The sequence below is a fragment of the Mercenaria mercenaria genome, chromosome 1, assembly GCF_021730395.1.
Source record: "Mercenaria mercenaria strain notata chromosome 1, MADL_Memer_1, whole genome shotgun sequence".
NCBI classification, from domain to species: domain Eukaryota; kingdom Metazoa; phylum Mollusca; class Bivalvia; order Venerida; family Veneridae; genus Mercenaria; species Mercenaria mercenaria.
Genome location: NC_069361.1, coordinates 71833969 through 71860365, shown reverse-complemented (window position 1 = coordinate 71860365; position 26397 = coordinate 71833969). Strand labels below are relative to the sequence as shown.

At 34.7% G+C, this 26397-nt stretch overlaps 2 protein-coding genes across 5 annotated transcripts in view; one reads left to right on the top strand and one right to left on the bottom strand.

The window, feature by feature from the left end:
• Positions 1 to 26397, top strand: part of LOC123565412 (cofilin/actin-depolymerizing factor homolog) — a 307889-nt gene that overhangs the window by 151879 nt on the left and 129613 nt on the right. The gene's annotated exons all lie outside the window — the stretch shown is intronic.
• The window catches only part of LOC123534430 (uncharacterized), a 50733-nt gene continuing 31530 nt past the window's right edge, over positions 7195 to 26397 (bottom strand). For 2 of the 4 annotated variants that reach the window (XM_045316680.2, XM_045316688.2), the window contains one exon: positions 14229 to 21844. In XM_045316680.2, coding sequence (XP_045172615.2) covers positions 17217 to 21844 — 4628 coding nt within the window. In that variant the 3' untranslated portion in view covers positions 14229 to 17216. Of the gene's footprint in view, positions 11399 to 13957; positions 21845 to 26397 lie in introns of those variants that run through there. The other 2 variants (XR_008372282.1, XM_053550552.1) reach the window with 2 other exon arrangements.

Here is a 26397-nt window from a genome sequence, read left to right as displayed (position 1 = left end):
TAACCATTACATATCTGAGTAGTTTGTGGTTTAATTATGACGCCCTCCTTTAATCTAGCAACTGAGGCAATGTGAATATCTTCTGGTAATGAAACATAAGTATTTCGTACCCTCAGGCACCCAAGGTCAAAATATATACGTACGCCATTTTGAGTTAACCAATCACGTCCTAAAATTGCTTTCCTATTTATATTTGAAACTACATAAAATTTATGTTCCATTCCTGTTCCTCCTATTTTGAATTTTAAATTCATGTTACCTTCAACATTTAGCGAATCTCCATTTTCAGACTGTAAAGAAATTCTATGATTTTTGTATAAGATAGGCCTTTGATTTAACTGATTGTATGTTGTATGTTGTACGACTTCTGAGCGAAACTTCTGCCCCTGAATCAACAATAATTATTTGTTTCTGGCCTGTTTTGTTGATATGCGTTAATTGTTGCTTTGTTTTCTAAGGCTACTGCATGGATTTGTTTTTGTCTTGTCCTACATTCCCCGATATTATGACCTAGTTTTCGACAAAACTGACATTGTTTCTTTGGTCTAACATGTCCTACTTCCGTTGGAACATGGCTATCAGAATTATGAGAATTGCAGCTTGAATTCCCAAACCTTAGATTAAATCGAGTTCTTAAATTTTGCTCATTGGTGGCCGAATTCATGGCAGCCTGTAAAGTGGCCAGGTTGTCCCGTATAACTTTCATTTTAAGGACATTTTCGGATAATCCGTCTACAAAATGAACAATAAGTTGCCTTCCTATGACTTCTTAATTTGCTTGATCCCTATTATGACCTTCAAAAACATCTTCGGATAATGCCAATAATCTTTCTACATAAGCATGGACATTTTCGCCAGGCTTTTGTTTAACATTTCGTAATAAATAGGAAGCATGCTGAGCATCATGAATTTCAGAAAACCTAGTTGAAATAGCAGTTTCAAGTGCTTCCCAAGTACATCCGCGATTGTCATTTAAAACCTACATATAAAATCTGATACATGCCTGTGGCTGTTTGATAACATACCATTTCCTTTCGTTCATCATTTAACCAAGTAAGAAGAGCATACTTTTCTATAGATTTTATCCAAGACCTATATTCTTTAGAATTCACATCAAATTTTGGTACAACTTGACCTACACCCTGAGTCCCTACTGCGGTGGAAACATTTTTTAATTCAGTAGCCAAATCTTGAAAATCTTGCTGAATATCAGCTTCTGCCATTTTGTTAAATTTTGTCTAGCAAGCAAAATAAATGTACTATTCACTAACCTTTCTTCGTCGTGTCGTATAGTGATGTTTCTTCGTCGATGTGGCCGGGCAATCTCCAAGGTTCGGATCCTGGTCGACGGCGCCAAAACAGAATTGTAGAGTAACGCAACAACAATTCTTTAAAGTTTCACTATCAATTTATTTTCATAAGTAATCAAAAGTTCATTATAACATCAATTTAACTATGTATAAAACTGACAGAGTACTTTTAGTATAAGATAACCTTAGCCTATGTCTAGCTATTTCTCCGTCCCTAACCTTACTCTAACTCATTTTAATCTCAATATATACGTTTACAAAGAGGAGAAATGCTAGACAGGCCTGTGCAATATTACCTTAATATCTCGTAAACTTTCGAGGTAGTCTAGTATATTTTAAATCTTTTTCCGTAAATAAATCGAATAGAAAACAGATAAGACCCTGAGGCATTTGATTCAATGACATGTTTGACAAGTACACTCGATCCTTTTAAGAATTCTAACTTGAAAATATTGAAAGGAATTAAATTACTTTATATCCCGAAAACCTATTTTTCTAACTAGAATTTAAATCTAATAAACCCACTGAAAATATTAAAGATGTTAAACTATTTATGTCCCGAAAACCTATATCATAATTATAGAAAAACCCATAAAAATGCGCTATATGGTACATATTTCAGACGATGATGTAGGTAAATCAAATGTATCAATACGAAATATAAAAAAGGTATATTTACATACTACAATAGTATTCAAAAGTTCTATATATGAAAAATACAACTAGTGAGAAAGTGAACTGAAACCGATAGCAGTATGAATTTTATGCATTACATAAAACTAGATATCGCAACACTATAGTTTGTGTGGACTGCACCGCAGCAGAATGCAGACCGTGCTAAATGATAGTGTATATTCCAACCGAGGCAGCCCGGAATGCATCTACAGCACACATTTTTGTACTATATAAAGAAACTATACACAGTGTTATTAATGCTGATAACAATGTTAAAGGTTTACACAATAATTACTAATACATGATATATATTACATAATAAAACACATAACGTCCACTTTGCTCAATAGGGAGAGTGCAGATCTACGGATCGCGATGTCGTGAGTTCGATCCCCTGGCTGGGCGTATGTTCTCCGTGACGATTTGATAAAAGGCATTGTGTCTGAAATCATTAGTCCCACCCCCTTGATTCATGTGGGGAAGTTGACAGTTACTTGCAGAGGACACCGAGGTTTGTACTGTTACAGAATCCAGGAACATCGGTTAGGTAAACTGCCCGCCATTACAAAACGGAAATGCTGATGGAAAATCGGCGTTTAAAAAAACAAAACAACAAAGAAATACATTGCAATAAAGTGCACAAATTATCAAATGTTATTTAGTAAATTAAATGAAAATTAATCAGACTGCAGAATACAAGCAAATTCTACGTAATGAGTAGGCTCTGACAATATATTTAGTCAGTGATTGGACATGGTTTTGCAATAAATATGATAACTTTTGAGAAGGCAGTAATTGTACAAAATCATAAGTATCAAAAATATTGGCGAATACACTTCATCCGATTGAACTGTATTTGGTACAATACTAGTGATGGCAAAATCAGTACAACTGATTGCAGGAATATCTACCATCATCTTAGAAAGACTAGGTTATATTTCATAAGGTTTCAAAATTATGGTTGAATATTGTAAATTGGCATGGTAATAGGAAAGTTACATCAGTTTCTCTCGTAAAAAATGAGATAAGCCCCCTCAGCAAAGTGAACAGGTTTTATCAGTTTGTTTTTTTTAAACGCTGAAGTCAACTTAAAGTTCCTAAACTCCAATAAATTCGCCATGTAATATGCTGATATAGCGTTTCCAATGCATTTTGTAAGAAAAACAAAGACAAATATCAAACAGGGAACGCCACGTACCAAAATCGCAGCCTGTTTTGTTTCCTGAGAATTTTCGAAGGTTTATAGAATTTATACCACGCGGTGTGTTCAAAGCATGGCAGGTCCTTTATTTCCGATAAGTAATTGTTCACTGGGTAGTTTCGAAAATATGACAGTACAGATCCCATTTTCAGTTTATTTCCATATTCTGCAAGATATCCAGTTTTCTTTGAAATTAATTCTATTTTTCTCGCAATACGCGCCTTTAGTATCATCACTAAACCTCGAAAACTATGTTTTAAAGAACTAAAAATGTATCTTTCATTTAATTTTCGGTGAGGGTTTGCACCAAATGAAAGATCCTTACAGAACAATTTGTGTTTGTCACACCAATATTTCATGCAATATCTATAGTCACTGGGCTTATCAATCAATTGAGATATGAAATATTTGCTCTCATTGATCGTGAAATTAATATGTTCTCCGTCTTCTATTCTATATTTAAGAGTTTCAATTCTATAACGAAGGAAGCTTATCATGTAAAAATCCATTTCTTTTAGGACCAGTTGACAATTTTTGACCAATTTCTTTACATTTGCTAGAGCAGATATGCTTTAGTTGAAATAAAGTGTAAAGTCTCATCATTAAAAACCTTTTCTCGACTGCTAAATCATCTTTGAAAGTTTTTGCAACTTTCCTAAGACATAACGAAGCCTTAAGAATTCTATACATATTTTTAGGCATGACATTGTGGAAATCAAAAATGCACATTATATGTTTTTCTCCAAAACTCCTTTTTAAGGTAGTATGCGCCCTTTCTAGAGATTTTTAAAACATCGTCGGATTCTACTCAAATCTGGATTAAATACATGTCACACAACTGCCGTTGCGTAAATATAGTTTTTATTTTATTTTGACGTCGGTAACATAGCAACATAATGACGTCAAAGCGCCATCTGCCGGCTCTTACTGTTTTTTCGTTGTATCTTTTTTATTAGTGCATCAAAATTTAAAATTCAAACTACACTGTAATCGCGAAGAAAATATCTATGAAAACATTACTATATATTTGTCGTTAATTCTCCGAGTATGTGTAAATCAGCAAAAATGCAACGTCAAAACGTTATAAACGTACCTGTTTTTTAACGCACTGTTGCATCTTTGACTGTGTATAACGAAAAAAAAAAACGGTGCGGTATTATTTTTTTTAGGAATTTGCTGTGAATTCCTCTATCATTTCTGCACTAAATGGGTTAATAAAAAACATAACTTCTCCATTTAGATTTTTCAGTATTCAGCTCGATATGAAGCGCGATGCATTGTTTGTGTAACGTCAAATATTTATCATGTCACTTTGCAGTGATTCATATCAATTTAATTTCTTAAAATTTCGATATCCAAACACTAAAACAAATGTTTAAAATGAAAACTTATGAAAACTGTTCAGGTATAAACCAATAAAAACAAACACATACACTTCAATTTACGGACATTTTATTGTCGTTATAATACTTAAAAAAAAAAACAACAACAAAAAACAAAAAAAACCAGCAATTATCTACTACAACCAGCTATTCTTGAAGCTGTTCATTTAGTAGTTGTAATCCATTGGAATAAATTTTTTTTCACACTAAAATATGTTTGTTACCATGACAATTTCGACAACAGTCTGTTGTCTTCCCCAGATGTATCATACTACGAATATTGGCTATCTTAGGCCTTGTCCGTCAGTTTCCGTAATATGATTTATCTAAGGAAGACAATAGACCATTGTCAATACTGTGATGGTAACAAACATATTTTAGAACTTTATTCCAATAATACCAGCTATTTCTATTTGTCATCGTTGTAGAGAGTAGAACAGTGTAAGAACAGTAGAACGCCTCTAAATTAGACGTCCTTTTCGTAAAAATAAAATGCTAGTTAGTAAGTAACTGATTTACTGAAAAAATGATGATACAAGGCATAGAAAACACTTTACAAAAAAAAAATCGTCCGGTATCTGGGATACAAGGATAACCAATTTAGAGGGATAAGTTTCGTATATTTATCCAAACATGCGTATAATGATGCGCAGTGATATCAATTTTGAGGGTAACATTGAAATATAACATGCGCGAATTTTATGCGCTACGGCTCGCTGATGAAAGTAATCTGAATCCCAGCGGTCGCTTGCATGGAGCGCTGGCTGATAACAGAAGATGCCCAAAGAGTACATAATAAAAGAAATTTTTCTTTGTTTCATATAAAATTCAGCTACTTCAAAACAATTTTAATACAATTTCTAGATTTTCACCCCGTCGTAGATCTACTATATTCACAAGATATCCACACAAGAAAACGAAAAGAAAAAGGTGTGTTGAATAGTTTGCAGTGAAATACAAGTCAACTGAAATCATGGTACCCTAATATTGCCGCATTTCAGAAAGCGAACTGTAAAATAAATACCATGCTTTCATTTTCAAGCAAACAACTCGAAAACATGCATGAAAAATTTCTTATTTCATGTAAAATGCATTTCATGAGTTAAATAATGCGCATTTTGCCCCCGGTTGACGCGAAAATGCACGAAAAATGGGAAAATCAGGATCAATTTGTTAGTTTATATTTCATTCACAGTAATACATGTACAAATTTAATACATACATCATAGTTTGAACAAGGTTAGTAGGAAAAGATAAGAATGAAAGTCACATAGTCTTAAAGGGCCAATACTAAGGAAAGTGAACATTTTATTTTCTTTTAAAAAGCACAGAAACTATTTCATTTTATTGGAAAATGAAAGTTGGTATGTAGAAATTCGAAATAAATAGCAGTATATGTACAATTATTTTTCTATGAAGTATGAAGAAAGTTAAAAAGACCTGGGGGGTCATTCTGTCGATTCATTGAAATTTCAACATAATACACATACATTTCTTTGAGTTCCAAAGACCTTCTGTAAATTTTGACCTGCCAATCTTCATTATTTAGTGTCTTGCAGAAGTCTATGCACTGGCTATGAAAAAAATTGCCAACTCACTTTCCCTTAGTAATGGACCTTTAAAGAATTCTTCCTTGATTAATCTATTAGAGTTTTTTTTCGACTGAATCACGGAAGCACATTTTTCACCCAGTTACTACTATATTCCATATGGGTTTTGTTTGTCTCATAATTAATTTAGGACGATTTCTGTCGGTATAATAAAATGTTGCATTCGAGAGTGTGACATGAAAATCGTTCACCCCTCTGAACAAGAATATCAAGCCTTTATTTTACATTTATAAGAAAAAAAGGAGGAAAAATGAAATTTCCTTGAAAATTATTCAATATACCTATGCGTTTTTTTTTTCATCGACGGTCGGCTTTTTTTTTATATCACCCTCTCATGAGAGCAAGATTTACATATTATTTTATCTCACATAAATATCCAATGCTAATTTTCCATTATATTTCCATTAGTTTAACTCGAATGATTTATCATACCCACCAGTGATTTTATAACTCCTGCGCAAAGCCGTTATTTTCAATTTATGCGCATGTGATATGATGCATAATTTCATATCACATGCACAACTACGCTATTTTAGTTTTCTATGCATGTGATATTATTTTTTCTCCCATTGAGAAATCTATACTTTCGCATTGATAAAAAGACTGAGATGATACATTTTCATACGAAGCGTTTATAGATACTTTAGGATTAAATGACTTTTCTGGTGTTTGTGCATGTGTGAATCCGGCATTTAATATGGCGCTTTGGTCGATGTTCATATATCTCGCGGTGAACATTTTGCATATCACCCTCTCAGGAACTCCTTTGTGTGCACTTTAATATGTATGTGCTTTTCCTGTATTTAACAGCCTTATTTTATGAGCTCATCAAACGGGTAAGACACGGAGATCAGGACAAACCGTCAACAATAACGTCACACGCACAATGCGCCGCGTTTCAAATTGAGTTGAATTACAAAATCTAAATCGAGAAGGTATATTTTTTATTAGTCAATTTAGTGCAGAAATGATGGAGGAATTTACAGCAAATTTCTAAAAAAAAATTACCGCGCCGTTTTTTCGTTATAAGCAGTCAAAGATGCAACAGTGCGTTGAAAACAGGTACGTTTATAACGTTTTGACGTTGCATTTTTATCGAAGCATGTGCTCAGCATACCTGGGAAATTAACGTTTAATTTAAACCCTGTCATTAATATTTCGTCGACTTTACTATTGTTGTCAGTATCTTCAAACGAATTAAGCAAAACAGCTACCTCCGAATATTTTCTCGCTATAGTGTGCAGATGACAATATTTAAGTGTTGCGTCACAGTTATTTATACACACTAATGAATCTTTGGTATTGTTTTGTCTGTATGAAAACAACTGCATTAGTATAACTGAAGAAAACAAGTTAGTTGATTCTTCAACCAGAGCGTCATAAACAAAATCGTTGTCACTATAAAACCATTTGTGAATTCGTAAAAAAAATGTAGTTCTTTCGTGCCAGAGCCAGTATCATCTTTTTCAGATTCATGTGACTGATTAAGTTATTTTTCTCTACAAAGCCTAATGCGATAAAAATCGTGAGTTCCATAGATGTCATTAATCCACCGAGAGAAGTATTAGCAATCGAGATACAAATTTCATATCGGTGTTATCGCCTAAGTTTGTAATAGTGAGATCTAGTGGCATTTTGGAGTTACTGTCTTTCTCTGTCATAAGCTGCTTTGACGTCCCCGGAAAAGTAGAAAATAGTTTCTTTAAAACTCCAAAATGTCCATTTAACAAGGCAATATGAAGGATATTTTGCTGATATTTATTTTTATGACTTAGATTCCATTCAGTGCTTAAAACTGCTTCTATTATCTTTTCAATTTTTAATTGTACATAAAAAACTTCTTCTGTGATTTGACCTTCCATTGATCCATTTAAGGCATTAAATATTACAGATTTTTTCATACCCTTGATCAAGTGATTTCTTTGGTATTTGCTAGAATTAAAAAGACATTATAAAAGTCTCAAACGATTTACATGAGGCTGCTATTTCAATAGGCGTTGAACCGTTCCTACATTTTTGTTCATGTATGCCAGGTTTATCCAGACCAAGTAAATGATTTAATACTATACCTGTGTGCTTCCAAGACATGCAGCCGTATGTGCTGGGTAACATCCCACATTATCCATTGCATTCCATATGTTAGGAGCATTATCATTGCCTAAAAATTTTACGAACCACATTCGATCATAAAACGCAACAACATGCATCACGGTACATCCGTCACAGCAAAAAAGAGATCCCGGTTCTCCTTTTTCTATGTAATTTAATTTGTTAACATCTAAAATATGACTTGGAGAACATTTTATAGTTGTATTTACTAGCTTATATTCCAAGAAAATCTTTGCAATGTTTTCACGATTGTATTGCACAGCTGAAACAAGCAGTGTTCGTCCAGCACGATCGAAACACAAAACAGATTTCTTTGAAAAGCTATTATTTATCAATAGCGTAGATATTTCAATTTGATTCAGACGAACCGCTGCATGTAAAGCTGTTTCACATGTAATCTGATCCCAGTCATAATACATGACATATTTTTGGTCGTATTCGTCAATGTTTAATTGGCGTTGAAACCAATATTTACCTCTTGGTATAAAATCAAATATTGATTCACATTCTTTGCACTTATCATCGACTCTCATCTTTATTAAATAAGAAACTAAGTCTACGTGTCCTTTCTCGGATGCGAAGTACAAACATCGTGAATCTAATGTCACTATTTGTTTCTTGTACATGTATTTGATGACTGATGTATGGCCATACATGCAGGATAAGTGAATTGGTAACAGATTGAATCCATTTTTTTACTACAATTATAATTCAAATTTTCGACGATGTATTTCACAACCGGCAAATGTCCGTTCTGTGCAGCTATATCAAGAATGCCATATCCCAGCTGGGGTGGTTCGGAAGAGCCTTGTAGAACTATATTCAATGTTGCCAAATCTATGTTTATGATCGATTGTATTCTGAAGTCTGTGCTAGCGTTTGCTCGTACTAAGGCTTTGAGTGTTTCTATATTTCCTTGTGAGGAAGCAACATATACTGGTGTAACCTTCATGTTCTCTAAACTATCTAAGACTTCAAGGTTAGGGAAATGTTTGACGAGATGTTGCATGGCAACAAAATTGTCAAACTGCCGTGCAAGTCGGTGGACAGGGTAATTGATTTTTATATAACCTTGTTTTATCAGATCACTAAAATTTAGTTCATCAAAGCGCTGGAGACTTTCTTCACTGAATGGTTTCGCAAGAGATGCATGTGATACAAGCCGGATTATATCAACAGTTTTTGGATTTGATTGCAGTTGCTTTAAAAGGTACTTTGCAATACAGTGGTGACCTTTCGAGACATTTATTCTGAAATTCTGAATTTGTGTTGATAAGCCAATGTCTTAAAGAAATATGCCAAAGATGAATATTTCCGTTCAGTGTCTGTATAAAGTGAGATAAGTGCAGTAATGAGCGGTCATAATTTTCAGGTGCAATTGTTACCGTATAAGAGAGAGCATCAAATATTTCTCTTTGCTGTCATAGCTTCGAATGATGCACACATGATTTCTAATATCGCTTTTGATTCGTGGTACTGGTTCCTATACCCAGCCAGCATTCTATATCAGCCCGATATCAAAATAAGGACATCGGTCCGACATTCGCAGATCATATCGTTGTCGCGAAGTGGTGTGACACGCAGTGCTTCATCAAAGTTTTCTTCAAACTTTACACTTTAGAAATTCTCAGAGTAATTTACTTGAGAACAGATGTGGATCGCATCATGTGTATGATGGATATTTGATTTTATTGATATAATATTTTTCACAACTATATACTACATGTTTTATACAGTTACGTAAGTTTTCTGTATATTCTTAACACTATTAAAATTGTTCAATTACAATTTCAAACATATTTATATTTTCATTTTTTTTTGTAAATATGAATATTTTTACGGCGGCATTTTACATAAAATAAACATGCATCTTAATTATAACCTCCCTTTATTACATATAAACTTTTGATAAATACCGTCTACAAATTTTGTTTGGAACCTAGTTTGATTATTTCTGGCATGCATCATATTTGCTCAATAAATTAGCACACATAAACAATTAGATTACCTTCTCACGTTTATCAATAATATTTTGAAAAATATAGCTATATTAGAGAATCCAATATCGGCCCGATGTCAGTCCGACTTACGAAATAGTTATACTGATTGATGCCGATCTACCGATTTCAATATTTTGCGACAGTTCAACGGTCCGATCTCGGCGATATATGATCATTTTGTGTCGATTCGCCGTAAAACCTAACTCACTCACTCACAACGGCCCGACGTCGGACCTACATCGGCACATTTTGCCGACATTATACCTATATCGGGCCGAAATAGTCATGCTGGCTGGGTATAACCTTCGGAACTGCTGTTCATAAAATATGTCTATTGACTGAATTCCAGACATACTGATAGAAAATGATGCCAACAGAAAGTTTATAAGCATCAGTATTCATATGTGAAACCCGTTGTGAGATATAGTACTTTTTCAAATCGTTTTGATTTTCTTGGTCATTATGACTAAGTTCCATGGCATACAACACGGACACGTTTCTACATTCACTATAAACTTTATCCATTCAAGAAGTGAATATAAGTTAGTCTTCAGCAGAATAGCGATGTCATCATCTTTATCGCTATCCTCGAACTCATCCAAAGCATCAAGTACCACAATATAATGTTTATCTTGAGCCTTTAGTCCTTCCAAAGGGGATATCAAACAATGTTCGATACAGCCACCTAGATCTCCCTCACACTGGTTCGGGTTGTAATACTCTAAACACAACTTCTCAGTCGTTCTCAGTACCTCTGCAAATCCTGGTATATGGAGAGAAAACATTGATGCTAATCTTCGAATGAATATATGTTTTTTCTTTGTGATTAGTGAATCAAAACGGCAGATGTAGTAAGCTGCTAGATTTTTCCTGATACTGTAACTAGCATCAGTGGAGGAAGCACAAATGATATTCGCTGCCAATGCTGCTTTTCTGTAACCCGTCCCAGCAATCACCATTACGCCGTGATTTGATCTGCTTTCTTTCAAATGTTTGTCGAGACGTTCAAAAAGCCATTTACGTCCAATCAGGGTTGAATGTTTTGAAATGTAACCATACATATGTATCGCTTGTTCTTGGAAAGATGTACGCGGTTTCTCGGAAAGACAATCTTTAAGCAGAAAACATTTGATAATAATATGAATAAAAATGACTACAGAAAACTTTAACGTTTGATTACGAAATAAAGTAACAAGTCCAATCACTATTTTAATAACATGATTATTTAACAAGCAACGGAAGTTTTTTCAGAGGAATACAGTTACGTACTGGTTTATGATTAAATTCAAGATATCTGTATAAAATATTTTCCATTGTCTATCTATAAATATATTTTAGACTAAAGAAAAAACATGGCGCAAATTATCTGATGAAAGGGAAATTAAAATCACAAATTAAAAGGATAATATGGCAGAAGTAAACTTGTTACTGTAGCAAGACTTTAACCAAGATTTCTTAGTAAGAAAAGGCCAACAACTTGATCTGCTTTCAACCTGCTTGAAACATTTGTTATTCACATGACACAACGCTCTTAAAGCTCCATTTTAAAGTTTAATATAGACTGAAGTCATACATGCAATGAATAATTTAAGCAATTGTTCCTCCTTCTCTCATTGTGACTACTTGAACTCGAACTAGAAATACATTCTGCATGCCCACGGGCAGAATGTCGATCCCGCCAGCTGTTTAAAAAAGTAACTGTTATTATACTATTTGGCGGTGTCAGAACTGATTTACACTAGCACCTGTATTTGCATTTGTAATTGTTTTGACCATTGATAAAAAATATCAGTCCACACAAAACTCCTTGCCAGGTAGAGATAGGTCAAAATACACCAACAAATTGGATATAACATGCATGTTTTACCACAGAAAAGTAGTCTCAATTTTTCCCCACGTTACAATTCAAGCTATTTATAGTAAAAACAAAGGGAAGTAATTCTAAGAACAAGATTTCCTCAATGTGTTGAACAAATGTGCCAAGTTACATCAAAATCCCCTTATGCATGAAGAAGACATGCTCCAGACAATGTCATTCTTGTATCTGACCTTTGGCCGCCAAGTGTGACCTTGATCTTTGACATAGGGACCTGGTTCTTGCGCATGACACTCCATCTCATAAAGGTGAACATGCATGCCAAGTTACATCCAAATCCCACCATGCATGAAGAAAAAAATGCTCCAGGCAAGCTTCAATTTGACTTTTGACCTTCAACTGTGACCTTGGCCTTTAAGATAGGAAAATGGGGTTTACGTATGACACTCCTTCTCATTGAGGTAAATATTCATGCCAAATATAAACAGATTTGGTCCACGCATGGCAAAGTTATGGCCCGGACAAACTTCAATTCCACAATTTCACTTTTGACCACCAACTGTGACCTTGACATTTGAGATAGGAACAAGGGGTTTGCGCATGACACGCCCTCTCATTGAGGTAAATATGCCAAATATAAACAAGATTGGTCCATGCATGTCAAAGCCATGGTCCGGACAAAATCGGACGGACGCACTGATGCACGCACAGACGGACGCACGCACATAAATGGAAGTGACGACTTTATCGAGCCCATTGCCAGCGGGCTCGTCAAACATTCCCCAAAATATAGAAAACTTGCAATTATTCCTTATTGCACCAGCTTTAAAATGCTGAAAGTTAAACGAAAATACTGTACGCTAACCCATACATTTCAGCTACGTAGCCAAGACTCTAACAAATTATTAATCTAACTTCTGAAAGATAGGCCTTTGATTTAACTGATTATATGTTGCACGACTTATGAGCGAAACTTCTGCCCCTGAATCAACTAATGTCCTAATTTTTATTCTACCTATTTTAATTGTGTAAGAATTTTGATTTCCAGCTAGCGCTATAAAAATGTTGATAACCCGTTGTTCCTATCATTGGCTTCTTTATGACAGGAACGTCCTAGTTGAAAGGCCTGAAACTGTTTGTCCTGTATCTTGGTGCACTCCTACATTCGTTTTAAAAATGACCAAATTTACCACAATTCCAACAATCAATTTGCTTTTTCCTATCATTATTTGTTTCTGGCCTGTTTTGTTGATATTTTTGTGCGTTAATTGTTGCTTTGTTTTCTAAGGCTACTGCATGGATTTGTTTTTGTCTTGCCCTACATCAGAATTATGAGAATTGCAGCTTGAATTCCCAAACCTTAGATTAAATCGAGTTCTTAAATTTTGCTCATTGGTGGCCGAATTCATGGCAGCCTGTAAAGTGGCCGGGTTGTCCCGTATAACTTTCATTTTAAGGACATTTTCGGATAATCCGTCTACAAAATGAACAATAAGTTGCCTTTCTATGACCTCTAAATTTGCTTGATCCCGATTATGACCTTCAACAGCATCTTCTGCTAATGCCATTAATCTTTCTACATAAGCATGGACATTTTCGCCAGGCTTTTGTTTAACATTTCGTAATAAATAGGATGCATGCTGAGCATCATGAATTTCAGAAAACCTAGTTGAAATAGCAGTTTTAAGTGCTTCCCAAGTACATTCGCGATTGTCATTTAAAAACCTATATATAAAATCTGATACAGGCCCTGTGGCTGTTTGATAACATACCATTTTCTTTCGTTCATCATTTAACCAAGTAAGAACAGCATACTTTTCTATAGATTTTATCCAAGACCTATAATCTTTAGAGTTCCCATCACGTTTTGGTACAACTTGACCTACCCCCTGAGTCCCTACTGCGGTGGAAACATTTTTGATTCAGTAGCCAAATCTTGAAAATCTTGCTGAATTTCAGCTTCTGCCATTTTGTTAAATTTTGTCTAGCAAGCAAAATAAATGTACTATTCACTAACCTTTCTTCGTCGTGTCGTATAGTGGTGTTTCTTCGTCGGTGTGGCCGGGCAATCTCAAAGGTTCGGTCGACGGCGCCAAAACAGAATTGTAGAGTAACGCAACAACAATTCTTTAAAGTTTCAATATCAATTTATTTTCATAAGTAATCAAAAGTTCATTATAACATCAATTTAACTATGTATAAAACTGACAGAGTACTTCTAGTATGTACTTTTAGTATAAGATAACCTTAGCCTATGTCTAGCTATTTCTCCGTCCCTAACCTTACTCTAACTCATTTTAATCTCAATATATACGTTTATAAAGAGGAGAAATGCTAGACAGGCTTGTGCAATATTACCTTAATATCTCGTAAACTTTCGAGGTAGTCTAGTATATTTTAAATCTTTTTCCGAAAATAAATCGAATAGAAAACAGATAAGACCCTGAAGCATTTGATTCAATGACATGTTTGACAAGTACACTCGATCCTTTTAAGAATTCTAACTTAATAATTCTACTTGAAAATATTGAAAGAAATTAAATTAGTTTATATCCCGAATACCTGTTTTCTAACTAAAATTTAAATCTAATAAACCCACTGAAAATATTAAAGATGTTAAACTATCTATATCCCGAAAACCTATATTATAATTATAGAAAAACCCTATCACACTATAAGAACATCTGACCCCAAGGGCCTATAAGTCACCTTCAATCAGTATATATGTATATATATATATATATATATATATATATATATATATATATATATATATATATATATATATATATATATATATATAAATGCGCTATATGGTACATATTTCAGACGAAAATGTCGGTAAATTAAATGTATCAATACGAAATATAAACAAGAGCACCGCCTTGCGGGTGCTGACGCTCATCTGATTTTTTTTTTGTATAATAGAAATACTGTCCTACCCATGATTTTCTAAGTCTAAAAAGGGCCATCATTTCTGCAAAAAGCAGGATAGAGTTATGTTTCTTGATTACAGTGTCCACTTATGATGGTGAAAAACTGTTGCAAGTTTTAAAGCAATAGCTTTGATAGTTTATGAGAAAAGTCGATTTAAACATAATACTCAACAAAGAAAATTATTTTCTAAGTCCAAAAGGGGCAATAATTATTGCAAAAAGCAGGATGGAGTTACGTTGCTTGCTTCACAGGGTCAGCTTATGATGGTGAACAAGTGTTGCAAGTTTCAAAGCAATAGCTTTGATAGTTTAAGAGGAAAAGTTGACCTAAACTTAAAACTTAACCAAGAAATCTGATATTTTCTAAGTCCAAAAGGGGCCATAAATCTTGCAAAAAGCAGGACGGAGTTATGTTTCTTGCTGTACAGGGTCAGCTTATGATGGTAAACAAGTGTTGCAAGTTTTAAAGCAATAGCTTTGATAGTTTAGGAGAAAAGCTGACCTAAACATAAAACTTAACCAAGAAAACTGATTTTCTAAGTCCAAAAGGGGCAATAATTCTTGCAAAAAGCAAGATGGAGTTATGTTTCTTGATGTACAGGGTCTGCTTATGATGGTGAACAAGTATTCCAAGTTTCAAAGCAATAGCTTTGATAGTTTAGGAGAAAAGTTGACCTAAACATAAAACTTAACCAAGAAATCTGATATTTTCTAAGTACAAAAGGGGCCATAAATCTTTCAAAAAGCAAGACTAAGTTTCTTAGTATACAGGGTCAGCTTATGATGGTGAACAAGTATTCCAAGTTTCAAAGCAATAGCTTTGATAGTTTAGGAGAAAAGCTGACCTAAACATAAAACTTAACCAGGCAACGCCGACGCAGACGCCGACGCCGACAACCGCTCAAGTGATGACAATAACTCATCATTTTTTTTTCAAAAAAATTCAGATGAGCTAAAAAGGCATATTTACATACTACAATAGTATTCAACAGTTCTATATATGAAGAATACAACTAGTGAGAAAGTGAACAGAAACCGATAGCAGTATGAATTTTATGCATTACATAAAACGAGATATCGGAACAGTATAGTTTGTGTTGACTGCACCGCAGCAGTATGCAGACCGTGCTAAATGATAGTGTATATTCCAACCGAGGCAGCCCGGAATGCATCTACAGCACACATTTTTGTACTATATAAAGAAACTATACACACTGTTATTAATGCTGATAACAATGTTAAAGGTTTACACAATAATTACTAATACATGATATATATTACATAATAAAACACATAACGTCCACTTAGCTCAATAGGGATAGTGCAGATCTACGGGATCGCGATGTCGTGAGTTCGATCCCCTGGCTGGGCGTATGTTCTCCGTGACGATTTGATTAAAGGCATTGTGTCTGAAATCATTCGCCCCCCCCCCCCCCCCCCCCCCCTTGATTCACGTGGGGAAGTTAGCAGTACTTGCAGAGGACCCCGAGGTTTGTACTGTTACAGAATCCAGGAACATCGGTTAGGTAAACTGCCCGCCATTACAAAACGGAAATGCTGATGGAAAAACGGCGTTAAAAAAACAAAACAACAAAGAAATACATTGCAATAAAGTGCACAAATTATCAAATGTTATTTAGTAAATTAAATGAAAATTAATCAGACTGCAGAATACATTCTACGTAATGAGTAGGCTCTGACAATATATTTAGTCAGTGATTGGACATGGTTTTGCAATAAATATGATAACTGTTGAGAAGGCAGTAATTGTACAAAATCATTAGTATTAAAAATATCGGCGAATACACTTCATCCGATTGAACTGTATTTGGTACAATACAAGCGATGGCAAAATGAGTACAACTGATTGCAGTAATATCTACCATCATCTTATACTAGGTTTCGAAAGTATGGTTGAATATTGTAAAATACCATTGTAAAAAATGAGATACTTCAGGTTCTGACATAATAAGATGTATTTCATATAAAGAATACCTAAATGAATTTTGAAAATGTTTTAAACTTTCTAGGTCTAAAACGGTGTCCAATGAACTTGACAAGGTGTGTTCAAAGCATGGCAGGTCCTTTATTTCCGATAAGTAATTGTACACTGGGTAATTTCGAAAATATGACAGTACAGATCCCATTTTCAGTTTATTTCCATATCCTGCAAGATATCAAGTTTTCTTTGAAATTAATTCTATTTCTCTTGCAATACGCGCCTTAAGTATCATCACTAAACCTCGAAAACTATGTTTTAAAGAACCAAAAATGTATCTTTCATTTAATTTTAGGTGAGGGCTTGCACCAAATGAAAGATCCTTACAGAACAATTCGTGTTTGTCACACCAATATTTCATGCAATATCTATAGTCACTGGGCTTATCAATCAATTGAGATATGAAATATTTGCTCTCATTGATCATGAAATTAATATGTTCTCCGTCTTCTATTCTATATTTAAGAGTTTCAATTCTATAACGAAGGAAGCTTATCATGTAAAAATCCATTTCTTTTGCGAACGATTTAAAAGTAGGTTCTTCTTTCATCTGTAATATAATATCTGTATTGATATTTTTAGGACCAGTTGACCATTTTTGACCAATTTCTTTACATTTGCTAGAGCAGATATGCTTTAGTTGAAATAAAGTGTAAAGTCTCATCATTAAAAACCCTTTCTCGGCTGCTAAATCATCTTTGAAAGTTTTTGCAACTTTCCTAAAACATAAGGAAGCCTTAAGAATTCTATACATATTTTTAGGCATGACATTGTGGAAATCAAAAATGCACATTATATGTTTTTCTCCAAAACTCCTTTTTAAAAATGTTAGAAAGAACTGTAGATAAAAGTTTGTGTGATCAATAGGTGCAGGAGGTGAGTTCGCTGTTCGGTACAAAAATTCCACGGTAGATGCTCTGTTTAAAGCTTTAGCCAAAAGAATAGGAGTTATGGAATGATAATTTGAACAGCTCAGTACGTCAATGCCGAAATACTTTGAGATTTCAGAAAGTGTAAAATCAAAACCATGCATTGCGGCAATGTGTACTAAGGAAAATTGTTTCCCATTTTCAAAGCAGAATGAATGTGACTGCAAACTGTGATGAAAGTGACGAATAAGCGTTACTATAACCCGTTCATTATGAGACCAATTTACAATGTTGCTAAACGTTAAACACTTACCTGAAGTTTTAGTTTCGTTAGACGTAAAAACCCATATTTTGTTTGTTTCGGTCATTTCAAAACTACGTTTGAATTTTGCCAATGGATGGTAAAAAAATTCGTCGATTCGATTTCCAACATTTTGTGACGATTTAGTATAGACCACTGCCTCTGAAGATGCCATTACTGATGATTTAAAAGGCGTAAATGCTAATCTTATTAAATCTACCACTTGTTTACTACTTCGTACACCAATATCAAGAAGATATTTGGTCAGTCTATGACTACTTCCTTGTATTGCCCTGTCTAAAACATTAAAACCTTCTTTATCGAAGCATGTGCTCAGCATACCTGGGAAATTAACGTTTAACTTAAACCCTGTCATTAATATTTCGTCGACTTTACTATTGTTGTCAGTATCTTCAAACGAATTAAGCAAAACAGCTACCTCCAAATATTTTCTCGCTATAGTGTGCAGATGACAATATTTAAGTGTTGCGTCACAGTTATTTATACACACTAATGAACCTTTGGTATTGTTTTGTCTGTATGAAAACAACTGCATCAGTATAACTGAAGAAAACAAGTTAGTTGATTCTTCAACCAGAGCGTCATAAACAAAATCGTTGTCACTATAAAGCCATTTGTGAATTCGTAAAATTTCCATTACCAGCAAAAAGTAGTTCTTTCGTGCCAGAGCCAGTATCATCTTTTTCAGATTCATGTGACTGGTTAAGTTATTTTTCTCTACAAAGTCTAATGCGATGAAAATCGTGAGTTCCATAGATGTCATTAATCCACCGAGAGAAGTATTAGAGATATAAATATCAATTTCGGTGTTATCTCCTAAGTTTGTAATAGCGAGATCTAGTGGCATTTTGGAGTTACTGTCTTTCTCTGTCATTAGCTGCTTTGACTTCCCCGGAGAAGTAGAAAATAGTTTCTTTAAAACTACAAAATGTCCGTTTAACAAGGCAATATGAAGGATATTTTGCTGAAATTTATTCTTATGACCGAGATTCCATTCAGGGCTTAAAACTGCTTCTATTATCTTTTCAATTCTTAATTGTACATAAAAAACTTCTTCTGTGATTTGACCTTCCATTGATTCATTTAAGGCATTAAATATTACAGATTTTTTCATACCCTTGATCAAGTGATTTCTTTGGTATTTGCTAGAATTAAGAAGAATTATAAAAGTCTCAGCCGATTTACATGAGACTGCTATTTCAATAGGCGTTGAACCGTTCTTACATTTTTGTTCATGTATGCCAGATTTATCCAGACCAAGTAAATAATTTAATACCTGTGTGCTTCCAAGACATGCAGCCGTATGTGCTGGGTAACATCCCGCATCATCCATTGCATTCCATATGTTAGGATCATTATCATTGCCTAATAATTTTACGAACCACATTCGATCATAAAACGCAACAACATGCATCACGGTACATCCGTCACAGGAAAAAGGATCCGTCAGTTTTTGTTTTTTCATGTAATTATAATAGTTAACATTTAAAATATGCCTTGGAGAACATTTTATAGTTGTATTTACTAGCTTATATTCCAAGAAAATCTTTGCAATGTTTTCACGATTGTATAGCACAGCTGAACCAAGCGGTGTTTGTCCAGCACGATTGCAACACAAAACAGATTTCTTTGAAAAGCTATTATTTATCAATAGCGTAGATATTTCAATGTGATTCAGACGAACCGCTGCATGTAAAGCTGTTTCACATGTAATCTGATCCCAGTTATAACGCATGACATAGTTTTCGTTTAATTGGCCTTGAAACTGATATTTACCTCTTGATAAGAAATATACTGATTCACATTCTTTGCACTTATCATCGACTCCCATCTCTAATAAATAAGAAACTAAGTCTACGTGTCCTTTCTCGGATGCGAAGTACAAACATCGTGAATCTAATGTCACTATTTGTTTCTTGTACATGTATTTGATGACTGATGTATGGCCATACATGCAGGATAAGTGAATTGGTAACAGATTCAATCCATTTTTTTTATTAAAATTATAATTCAAATTTTCGACGATGTATTTTACGATCGGCAAATGTCCCTTCTGTGCAGCTATATCAAGAATGCCATATCCCAACGGGGGTGGTGGTGTGGGAGAACTTCGTGGATATAAATACGCTGTATACAAAGTGACCAAGTCCATGGTCGATGGTATTCTGAAGTCTGTGCTAGCGTTTGCTCCAACTAAGGCTTTGAGTGTTTCTATATTTCCTTGTGAGGAAGCAACATATACTGGTGTAACCTTCATGTCATTTAAGACTTCAAGGTCAGGGAAATGTTTGACGAGATGTTGCATGGCAACAAAATTGTTACACTGGCATGCAAGTCCGTGGACAGGGTAATTGATTTTTATATAACCTTGTTTTATCAGATCACTAAAATTTAGTTCATCAAAGCGCTGGAGACTTTCTTCACTGAATGGTTTCGCAAGAGATGCATGTGATACAAGCTGGACTATATCAACATTTTCTGGATTTGATTGCAGCTGATTCAAAAGGTACTTTGCAATATAGTGGTGACCTTTCGAGACATTTATTATAAAATAAGAATTTGTGTTGATAAGCCAATTTCTTAAAGATATATGCCAAAGATGAATATTTCCGTTCAGTGTCTGTATAAAGTGAGATAAGTGCAGTAATGAGCGGTCATAATTTTCAGGTGCAATTGTGACCGTATTAGAGAGAACATCAAATATTTCTTTCTCTGTCATAGCTTCGAATGATGCACACATGATTTCTAATATCGCTTTTGGTTCCTGGTACTGGTTCCTATATAACCTTCGGAACTGTTGTTCATAAAATATGTCTAATGACGGAATTCCAGACATGCTGATAGAAAATGATGCCAACAGAAAGTTTAAAGCATCAGTATTCATATGTGAAACCCCTTGTGAGATATAGTACTTGTTCAAATCGTTTTGATTTTCTGGGTCATTATGATTAAGTTCCATTGCATACAACTGTGTATTTAGCTGCCTACAAGACGACACGTTTCTACATGTCACTATAAACTTTATCCATTCAGGAAGCGAATATAAGTTAGACCTCAGCAGGAGAGCGATTTCATCATCTTTATCGCTATCCTCGCACTCATCCAAAGCATCAAGTACCACAATATAATGTTTATCTTGAGCCTTTAGTCTTTCCAAAGGGGATATCAAACAATGTTTGATACAGCCACCTGGATCTCCCTCACACTGGTTCGGGTTGTAATACTCTAAACACAACTTCTCAGTCGTTCTCAGTACCTCTGCAAATCCTGGTATATGGAGAGAAAACATTGATGCTAATCTTCGAATGAATATATGTGTTTTCTTTGTGATTAGTGAATCAAAACGGCAGATGTAGTAAGCTGCTAGATTTTTCCTGATACTGTAACTAGCATCAGTGGGGGAAGCACAAATGATATTCGCTGCCAATGCTGATTTTCCGTAACCCGTCCCAGCAATCACCATTACGCCGTGATTTGACCTGTTTTCTTTCAAATGTTTGTCGAGACGTTCAAAAAGCCATTTACGTCCAATCAGGGTTGAATGTTTTGAAATGTAACCATACATATGTATCGCTTGTTCTTGGAAGGATGTATGCGGTTCCTCGGAAAGACAATCTTTAAACAGAAAACATTTGATAATAATATGAATAAAAATGACTACAGAAACCATTAACTTTAAATTTATCGTTTGATTACGAAATGAAATAACAAGTCTGATCTCTATTTTAATAACATGATTATTAAACAAGCAACGGAAGTTTTTTTCAGAGGAATACAGTTACGTACTGGTTTATGATTAAATTCAAGATATCTGTATAAAAAAAAATTCCATTGTCTATCTATAAATATATTTTAGACTAAAGAAAAAACATGGCGCAAATTATCTTATTAAAGGGAAATTAAAATCACAAATTAAAAGGATAATATGGCAGAAGTAAACTTGTAACTGTAGCAAGACTTTAACCATGATTTCTTAGTAAGAAAAGGCCAACAACTTGATCTGCTTTCAACCTTCTTGAAACATCTGTTATTCACATGACACAACGCTTTTAAAGCTCCATTTTATATTTTGATATAGACTGAAGTCATACATGCAATGAGTAATTTAAGCAATTGTTCCTTCTTCTCTCATTGTGACTACTTAACCTTGAACTAGAAAACATTCTGCATGCCCACGGGCAGAATGTCGATCCCGCCAGCTGTCTAAAAAGTAACTGTTATTATACTATTTGGCGGTGTCAGAACTGATTTACACTAGCACCTGTATTTGCATGTGTAATTGTTTTGACCAATGATAAAAAATATTAGTCCACACAAAACTCCTTACCAGGTAGAGATAGGTCAAAATACACCAAGAAATTGGATGTAACATGCATGTTTTACCACAGAAAAGTGGTCTCAATTTTTCCCCACGTTACAATACAAGCTATTTATAGTAAAAACAATGGGAAGTAATTCTAAAAACAAGATTGCCTCAAGGTGTTGAACAAATGCGCCAAGTTACATCAAAATCCCCTTATGCATGAAGAAGACATGCTCCAGACAATGTCATTCTTGTATCTGACCTTTGGCCGCCAAGTGTGGCCTTGACATTTGACATAGGGACCTGGTTATTGCACATGACACTCCATCTCATAAAGGTAGACATTCGTGCCAAGTTACATCCAAATCCCACCATGCATGAAGAAAAAGTGCTCCGGACAAGCTTCAATTTGACATTTGACCTCCAACTGTGACCTTGGCCTTTGAGATAGGAACATGGGGTTTGCGCATGGCACTCCTTCTCATTGAGGTAAATATTCATACCAAATATAAACAGATTTGGTCCACGCATGGCAAAGTTATGGTCCGGACAAACTTCAGTTCCACAATTTCACCTTTGACCACCAACTGTGACCTTGACCTTTGAGATAGGAACAAGGGGTTTGTGCATGACACGCCCTCTCATTGAGGAAAATATGCCAAATTAACTTCATCGCATTAGACTTTGTAGAGAAAAATAACTTCTGAAACATGTATTTACTATAGCTAACTCCAGTATTTTGCAGGAAGAATCGGAAAGCCTCAGTATTAAAATACTTTTAGAGAAAGAAAATAAGACAATATCGAAAGTCCTACATTACATTATATTTTATGTGTAGAAAATTTTTTGAGAAGTTTCTCTAAAATATATGAAGTTTTATTGAGATACAGCTTCATGGATAATTGCACGCACAAGTTCAACCAAATTTGCTTAGTAAAAAGGACTATAATTTGAAATGAGTCCAACCAAGAGTTATTTAACTTAGTAATGTAAGTACAAATGCACATTTGATGAATAGGAAGTATTGTAGATAGCTGAACTTTCATGTTATTTAGGTCCTACTGAGATACAGCTTGGTAGTTATTTGCTCGCAAATATTTGTTTAAAGAAAAAGAAAACAAATGATTGAAATAAAGTCACCTACGAGTCATCTAACTTAGTATTGTAATTACATTTGTTGAGTAAGAAGTCCAGTGTAGTTTCAGGTATTACAGATATACAGCTTGCTAGTTAGTTGATCACAAAACATAAGTCGAAAAAGGTACACATTTAACATTAAATTCAAGCAAGATTTATCTTACTTGGTTCTTTCAATTAGTCTGATGACTAGAGATTCTTGTGTGAAATTTCTATTAAAAATTTAGTTGTTTCTTGGATATATATGATAGTTGCCCATTTTTTTCCATTGAATATTTTAACCAAGAAAGGGTCATACTCTATATTAATTTAGTTACTTCAGTTTAGCATTGGTGGCGGGGAAGCCACGTGTGAAGTATTATTCATGCACTTGTTTCTACGAAATCTTAGTTATTGCAATAGGTGTGATGACTAGAAATCCTTATGTGAAGTTCCAATCCAATATATTTTTACGGTTAATTAGCTGAAAAATGGCACAATTCTTTTTTAAATTAAGATGTGACGCCGGTGTAACATTAAATTTTAACCCCGTTGAAAATTGACCACATGGGTCATTTTTCAACGGATTACTGATAAATTTTTAACGTTGAAAATTGATCCTTCCCGTTATTTAATGACCCATACACGCGTAAAAATTTGACCCTCGTTGAAAAGTAATCAACTATAGTCAGGTCATATTTCAACCTACTAATCTTATGCAATATGCCTCTTACCATACAGATGAAAAAAAAATATTTCTGTATTTTTTTTCTCGGAACTTTAAGTAATGAACGTTTAGTTATACATTCGAGCGCGCCACGAATTATTCATCGGCAATAACCCTGACTCTGCAGATACTGGTCAGAAATAGAAGTTTTAACCCAGTTACACATCTTTGGATGCTTATTAATGAACTAATCTTCTACAGTTGGGTCATTTTCAATGTTAAATTCAAAAGCTCTAATCGATTTGGGGCCGTTGGTTCGAGTGACAGCACTGACCTGGTTGTTTATTATTCAAAAGCGGATTCAGAGGGGAGGCAGCCGACGCGCGTCCCCTCTAAAATCGCCGGAGCATAGGTAATTTGTCTTATTTTCTGGGTTAAATAAGTGCAAATTATACATTTTTCTCGTTCGCTACGCTCGCGTACACATAATCTTTCTTTTGTTCTGACTGAAGAATATAAAATATGTGTTTTTCTCGCTCGCGATGCTCGCACATTTGAAATCTGAAAATTTTGCATTAAATATGACTATAATTAGCATGTTATTTGTGCTGATTTTGTCACAAAACCTGTCCTTTGTCAATAGCAAATAAAATATCTCAGAACGCCCCGAATGCACCAGATGGATCCATTTTTTTTCAAAATTTTCATGGGGAGCATTACGCCCCCTCTATCACCAAATCCTGTATCCGTCCCTGTTATTCATAATTGTATCGCTTGTGTGTCAGACAAAAAGAAAGTATTTGTTTTCGTATTTAACAAGAGAAATTGCCTAGTGTAAGGTAAGACATTATAACAGTTTTTAGTGAGCAATTTGGCAAAATATTTGGAAAACATTTCTCTAGTTAGGTCTAACGAAACGTAAAAACTCTTCTCAGAATTTTTCAGATTTTGAAAAAATTATCCGATCGGACACCTTTAATTCCATGCTTTCAGCGGAAAGTAGGACACTATATGACTTTAGCCGTTTTGTGACGGGGGTAATCTCGGTAGAAAAATGTGTAGTTAATGGTAACCGGATAAGGGGGATAATATTACCGGTAACCTAATTGTTGATCATGATGTTGACAGTTTGGCTATATGATTTCCGATTAACGTTTCGGAATGTGCGCAATACTATCTCAAGTTTGACATGTTCAGCCTATAATATATTAGGCATTCGTATCAGCTGGATCAGTTGGTGTTTTGCTTTCGGCCATGTAAAGGTGTTGTAGGTTATACTTAGAACTCGTCGGTAATTTACATAGGGATCATTTTACAACGTTGAAAATTGACCTCCTGTGTCATTTCAACGTTACACCGCTATTACATGATAGACTTATGAAAATCTACATGTATTGAAAAAATAAATGTCATATCCAATTGGGCTCTGGTACAGTTCTGTTATATTAATCAGAGGGACTTCCGTGACCGAGTTGTTAAGACCGCTGACACCTCATCGATGTTGGTTCGAGTCTGATTCGGGACGTTGAATTCTTCTAGCTGGCTTACGGAAGATCGGTGGTTCTACCCAGGTGCCCGCTCTTATTGTGAGAAGCAGACAAGAATTCTACCTTTATGAGAACATACTCCATAAATGTCTAGCTGACACGGAACCCCAAGCTGAGAGGGGATGGGTCATGTGATCCGCATTCCCGACACAATTTTGATTTTACAGATACATGTTATAATTCTTCAATCACATTGAAAATGACACATCACTAGACAACTTCACGATAATCAACCCTATCCAGGCGCGAAGGAAGGCTTCACCAAATAGGCAAGGGGTATGGTGACGTAAGCGTCTAGGGCATAGCCCTGGTGGGGTGGGGTGGGGGGAGGAGGCAGGCGGCAGGCGGGCAAAGCTGCACCCCCTCCCCCTCTGTGAAAATAAATTTGGTTTGCAGAAATTTATTTAATATTTAAAGCTCTTATTGTTGATATTTTCGATCAAAGTTTTATAATTTATGGTAATTGAAGAAATCTTATAAACATATTATATAAATTTAAAGCCATATAATAATATAGGCCAATTTTAGACCATGA